The sequence below is a fragment of the Cebus imitator genome, unplaced genomic scaffold (genome assembly GCF_001604975.1).
Source record: "Cebus imitator isolate Cc_AM_T3 unplaced genomic scaffold, Cebus_imitator-1.0 Scaffold607, whole genome shotgun sequence".
NCBI lineage: Eukaryota > Metazoa > Chordata > Mammalia > Primates > Cebidae > Cebus > Cebus imitator.
The window spans coordinates 551,233-557,196 of NW_016107922.1; the positions used below are offsets into that span (position 1 = coordinate 551,233).

A 5,964-nucleotide genomic window follows, 5' to 3' on the forward strand; every position below is an offset into this window, starting at 1 on the left:
GTGTGTGTGTGTGTGTGTGTCTGTGTTTTAAACAGGGTCTCACTGTGTTGCCCAGGCTGGAGTGCGGTGGTCCAATCTTGGCTCACTGCAACCTCTACTTCCTTGGCTCAAGTGATTGATCCTCCCACCTCAGCCTCCCATGTATGTGCCTGTGACTACAGGCACCTGCCAACACCAATTAGCTAGATAATTTTTTATGTTTTTTTGCAGAGATGAGGTCTCAAAAAAAAAATCAGAGAGATTATCACACATGGCTGGGCATGGTGGCTCACACCTGTAATCCCAGCACTTTGGGGAGGCCAGCGTGGGTGGATCACCTGAGGCCAGGAGTTTGAGACCAGCCTGGCCAACGTGGTAAAACCCTGTCTCTACTAAAAATACAAAAATCAGCCAGGTGTGGTAGCGCATGCCTGTAATCCCAGCTACTAGGGAGGCTGAGACAGGAGAATTGCTTGAACCCGGGAGGTGTAGGTTGCAGTGAGCCGAGATCGCGCCACTGCACTCCAGCCTAGGTGACAGAGTGAGATTTCATCTCAAATAAATAAATAAATAAAAATGATCTGCATAGGCTGAGAAATGGTTTAGAAACGTAAGCCAGATCAAAGCCAGAAAAAAAAAACATAAGCCAGAAAAAAGTGGGTGTGGGATCTGGCCCCTTATTCTACTATTAGAAGTCAGTCTATCCTAAAGATAGAGGAATTTTCAAAAGTTTTTGCCTTTGGGAGTTTGAGGAAAAAAACGGGGGCTTGAGGTAAATCCAAACAAAAAGCAAATGAGTTTGGAGGGGGTTCTGCCCTAATATTCCTCTAAATGGGACCTGGGAAGGCTGTTGAAAAATATAGACTATTTCAGGGAAGTTCCAAATAAATTATGTAGCTGAATCACCCTAATAAGGAGGTCATGCATAGCTCCCCACTCCCTAAGTGTGGGCTTTAGGCTAAAAGAGTAACTTGAGAGTGGAGAAACCTACAAATCCTACTTTATCCATGGAATCATGGTTGAATAAGGAGTCAGAAATCATGATACCGCCCTCCACTCTTTTTCTTCTTTTTGGTAGAGACTGGGTTTGTATGTTGTCCAGGCTGGTCTCGAACTCGAGGTCAAGCGATACACCTGCCTCGGTTCCCCAAAGTGCCAGGATTGCAGGCGTGGGCCACCACACCCAGCCAAAAATCATGTACCCTTGATTGGCATTAATAAAATGACATTGGACCTCTGTGATCTTCCTCCCCTACACCCATAACACTGTGTAATTATGAGAAACAGTTCAGTAAAGGCGCATCCTCCAATATACCTAATCAGTACTCCTATAAACAGCTCGACTGATTTCAGATAGAGGAACTCCTCATCTTTTCTTCCTCCCACCCAGGACCCCAGGAAAACACCCAGGTCAGGTCACGAGCCAGCTGCGTAGGCGGAACCCCAGGCGTAACCGCCCGAGCGCGCGCCCCCCAGCCGCGGCAGGGAGGGACTTCCTGGACGTCGCTCTCTTCCCATTGGCTAAGAAGGGTCATGTGGCTGGATGCGCAGTCGCCCGGCCGGAACCGGCAGCGCGGTTATAAAATAAAGGAACCCGAGCTCTGCGCGAGGGCGGTCTCTGCCGTTCCACCCACCTCGCCCTTCACCCCTCAGCTCCAGCCTGCTGCTCACCGGCTTAGCGTTGCTCTCGCCATGGCTCTCAGCGATGCTGACGTGCAAAAGCAGGTGAGGGGCTGGGCTGGGTCTCGCGAAGCCGCGGCGCCGGTCCCAGGGTGGGCTGGAGCCCGGCTTGGGGAGGCCGCGGGCCGTGAGCCGCCCAGGTGCCGCAGGAAGGCCCCTTGCCCCCCGTCACCAGGCCCTAGAGGTCGGCCTCAGGAGGGAGATCGGCCCCGCTGCTCCCTTGTCACCTCTGCCCGGGTCTCGCGCACTGCCCGCTTGCCTGCGCGCCGCCTCAAAAAAAGAAAACAGCCTCGTCACTTTTTTTTCTCCTGAGGGAAGTCCTTAAGGCATATGATGATAGGGAAGAAACCGTGCGGGAAAAAGAAACCTGCTTCCACCAGCTCTGTCGCCCAGGCTGGAGCGCAGTGGAAGGATCTCGGCTCACTGCAACCTCCGCCTTCCGGGTGCAAGCAGTTCTTCTGCCTCAGCCTCCCTAGAAGCTGGGATTACAGGCGCGCGCCCCACGTCCTGCTAATTTTTGTATTTTTTGTGTTTTTAGTAGAGGCGAGGTTTCACCATGTTGGCCAGGCTGGTCTCGAACTCCTGACCTCAGGTGTTCCGTCCGCCTAGGCCTCACAAAGTGCTGGGATTACAGGCGTGAGCCACTGCGCCTGGCTTTTATAAACTGTTAATCTTTTTTTTTTTTTTTTTTTTTTTTTTTTTTTTTTTTTTTTAGTCTCGCCATATTGCCCAGGCAGCTCTCGAACTCTTGACCTCAAGCTATCTTCCCGCCTCTGCCTCCCTAAGAGTTGGGATTACAGGCGTGAGCCACAGCGCTTGGCCTGAACTGTTAATCTTTATTTTGGGGGAGTCTCCTCTTTATTGTAATGGGTTGTAATGGTTGGTCTCCCACTAATGTGTATGTTAAAATTTGTGAAATACAGGCCGGGGCCGGGCGCTGTGGCTCATGTTTGTAATCCCAGCACTTTAGGAGGCCAGGGAGGTTGGATTACCCGAGGCCAGGAGTTGGAGACCAGCCTCTACTAAAAATGCAAAATTAGTAGGTTGTGGTGGCGCATCCCTGTAGTCCCAGCTACTAAGGAGGTTGAGGCAGGAAAATCTCTTGAACCCGGGAGGTAGAGATCGTGGTGAGCCGAGATGGCGCCATTGCACTCCAGCATGGGCAACAGAGCGAGACTCCGACTAGGGAAAAAAAAAAAAGAAATAAATAATTAGCTGGGCTTGTTGGCGCGTGCTATGGAGGGCGATGCTGGAGAAGCATTTGAGCCCAGGAGGTCGAGGCAGTGAGCTATGATCTTCCCACTGGGGTCCATCCTAGGCGACAGAGCAAGACGTTATCTCTACAACATAAAATTAAATAAAAATGTGCGAAATGCAGGATCTCTTTTTATGAGCCTCAGTGCCTAACTGTGTTTGGCCCCTAGTAGATCAATCAGAGTTTATGGGGAGAAATTGTTATGGAAGTTGTGAACCCACATCAGTTTTGAAAGTGTGTAATCAGTCCTGGGAAACTTGCTTAGTTTTTTTTGTTTGTGAATGCCATCCTTTCAAGTCTGTAGGTATTAAGAATTTTGTAATGCACAAGATTCCCAGGGGAATAGAGTAGCATTTTATAAGCCTATAACTAACAAGAAAAAGTGGTTTCCATTTATCCTGTCAATAGATATCCTGAAACTAGAATCCTTGCAATAAGTAGTCACATTGCGGATTTTCGAGAGAAGGAAGTTTAAAGCTGCAGTTTAATTTGCACATAGTTTAGGGAACTAAGCCTATGGTTTACTGAAGTACTGTGCTCGGAAAATTCTCTTACTAAAGCATACTCACTGTCTTATGAGTCTTCTGAGATGAGCAATAGAATGTTTTCCCAGCCGGAGTGTGGTGGCTCATGGTGGCTCATGGCTGTAATCCCAGCACTTTGGGAGGCTGAGGTGGGCGGATCACCTGAGGTCGGGAGTTCCAGACCAGCCTGACCAACATGGAGAAACCTCGTCTCTACTAAAAATTCAAAATTAGCTGGGCATTGTGGCACATGCCTGTAATGCCAGCTACTCGGGAGGCTGTGGCAGGAGAATTGCTTAAACCCAGGAGACTGCAGTGAGCCGAGATTGCACTACTGCACTCCAGCCTGGGCAACAGGAGTGAAACTCTGTCTCAAAAAAAGAAGAAAATGTTTTTTCTTGGATGCTTCCATTTTTTGAAAATGTCTTCATTTTATTCTTAACCTAATAGGCACTAAGAAGTGCCTGTTTCTTCATCCCTATTTCTTCTTCATTTTATGGTTCTCGTGCTAATCCCAAAGGGGAAATAGTGATGAAAAAAATAGTGTCTGTGGAGAAGTTTAAGAAATAGAATATTCTTACAGAACAATAAGAGTTTTTTTAAAAACCTTTTTCACTGCTTCTTGGTTTTCAATAGAAGAAAAGTTTGATGGCCAGGCGCTGTGGCTCACGCCTGTAATCCCAACACTTTGGGAGGCTGAGCAGGCGAATCACCATGTCAAGAGATCGAGACCATCCTGGCCAACATGGTGAAACTCTGTCTCTACTAAAAAAAAAAAAAATACAAAAATTAGCTGGGTGTGGTGGCGCGTGCCTGTAGTCCCAGCTGCTTGGGAGGCTGAGGCAGGAGAATTGCTTGAACCCAGGAGGCGGAAGTTGCAGTGAGCCAGGCTCAGGCCACTGTACTCCAGCCTGGCAACGGAATGAGACTCTGTCTCAAAAAAAAAAGAAGAAAAGTTTGATGCAGTGGAAAAGTAAAATGCCCTCCATATACTCTTAGTGGTCATAGTCCTAATTCTCTCCCTCTTGTTCGTTTTCTTCCCTCCTTGTCGTAATACATTGGAGACTAAGGTTTCCATAGGAAAAACTAGCGTAAGTTATAGTTCCTTGGACTCTAGATCAATTTTTTTTTTTTTTTTTTGAAACGGAGTCTTGCTCTGTCGCCCAGGCTGGAGTGCAGTGGCACGGTCTCAGCTCACTGCAACCTCTGCCTTCTTAGTTCAAGTGATTCTCCTGTCTTAGTCTCTGCAGTAGCTGGGACAACAGGTGTGTGCCACCACGCCTGGCTAATTGTTTTGTATTTCTAGTACAGGTGGGGTTTTGCCATGTTGGCTGGGCTGGTCTTGAACTCCCGATCTCTGGTGATCCACTGGCCTTGGCCTCCAAAATGCTGGCATTATAAGCATTACACTGGCCTATTTTTTTCTTTACGTAAAATTGAAAGAAGGAATCTTGTCTATTTCCTGTAACCTTCATACTATGTGAAAGCTCCATGAGGACACTGTTTTGTTTACTGTATTCTCATCAGTAAATAGACCAAGCACCAAGCCCATAGTAGATGCTTAATAAATCCTGAATTCTCTGATTTCTCCACTGTACAAAAATATTTGTGTATATTTACTTTTTTGCCGTGGAGGTATATACGGTAATTTATTTCATCAAATTTACAAAGGTTCCTGACTCTGAAAAACTTAATTACTGAGCAAGTCGAAGAAAGTATATTTTTTTTGAGACGGAGTTTCGCTCTTGTTACCCAGGCTGGAGTGCAATGACACGATATCGGCTCACCGCAACCTCCGCCTCCTGGGTTGAAGCAGTTCTCCTGCCTCAGCCTCCCGAGTAGCTGGGACTATAGGCGCATGCCACCATGCCCAGCTAATTTTTGTATTTTTAGTAGGGACAGGGTTTCACCATGTTGACCAGGATGGTCTCGATCTCTTGACCTGATGATCCACCCGCCTTGGCCTCCCAAAGTGCTGGGATTAGAGGCATGAGCCACCGCGCCCAGCAGAAACTATTTTTTAAAGGTCAAATTTTCTTCCTTAGGGGTGGAGTTAAATGTCCTTAAGGGATTGACTATATTTATTCTTGGAACTCTTAAAGAATATGATCATGTTAACTGTAAACAGGCATTTTGATCTGGGTTGGAATAAGTGCAGTTTGTTCTAGGCTGTGTTGGTCTGGTGAAATCTTGTAGCCAGGGGTTCAGCAGAGTACTAAAGGCATATAATCCAGGTTTGAATCAGGGTTCACCTTTAGAGGCCAAACTTGTAGCATTTATAAACACCAGTTTTGATTACTGTATTCAGATAAATAACGACCTTTTTTTTTTTTTATTTTTTTAAAGACAGTCTCACCGTGTTGCCCAGGCTTGAGTGCAGTGGCGCAATCTCAGCTCATAGCAACCTCCACTTCTTGGGTTCAAGGATTCTCCTGTCTTAGCCTCCTGAGTACCTGGGATTATAGGCACCTGCCACCACACCCGGCTAATTTTTTGTATTTTTAGTAGAGACGGGGTTTCACCATG

At 47.0% G+C, this 5,964-nt stretch overlaps 1 protein-coding gene across 1 annotated transcript in view; it reads left to right on the forward strand.

Moving 5' to 3' along the window:
• Positions 1-1,497: 1,497 nt before the first annotated feature.
• The window catches only part of ATP6V1E1 (ATPase H+ transporting V1 subunit E1), a 44,327-nt gene continuing 39,860 nt past the window's right edge, over positions 1,498-5,964 (forward strand). Inside the window, exon 1 of the mRNA XM_017516874.1 lies at positions 1,498-1,704. Within this exon, the coding sequence (XP_017372363.1) occupies positions 1,513-1,704 (192 nt within the window). The 5' untranslated portion in view covers positions 1,498-1,512. The remainder of the gene's footprint in view (positions 1,705-5,964) is intronic.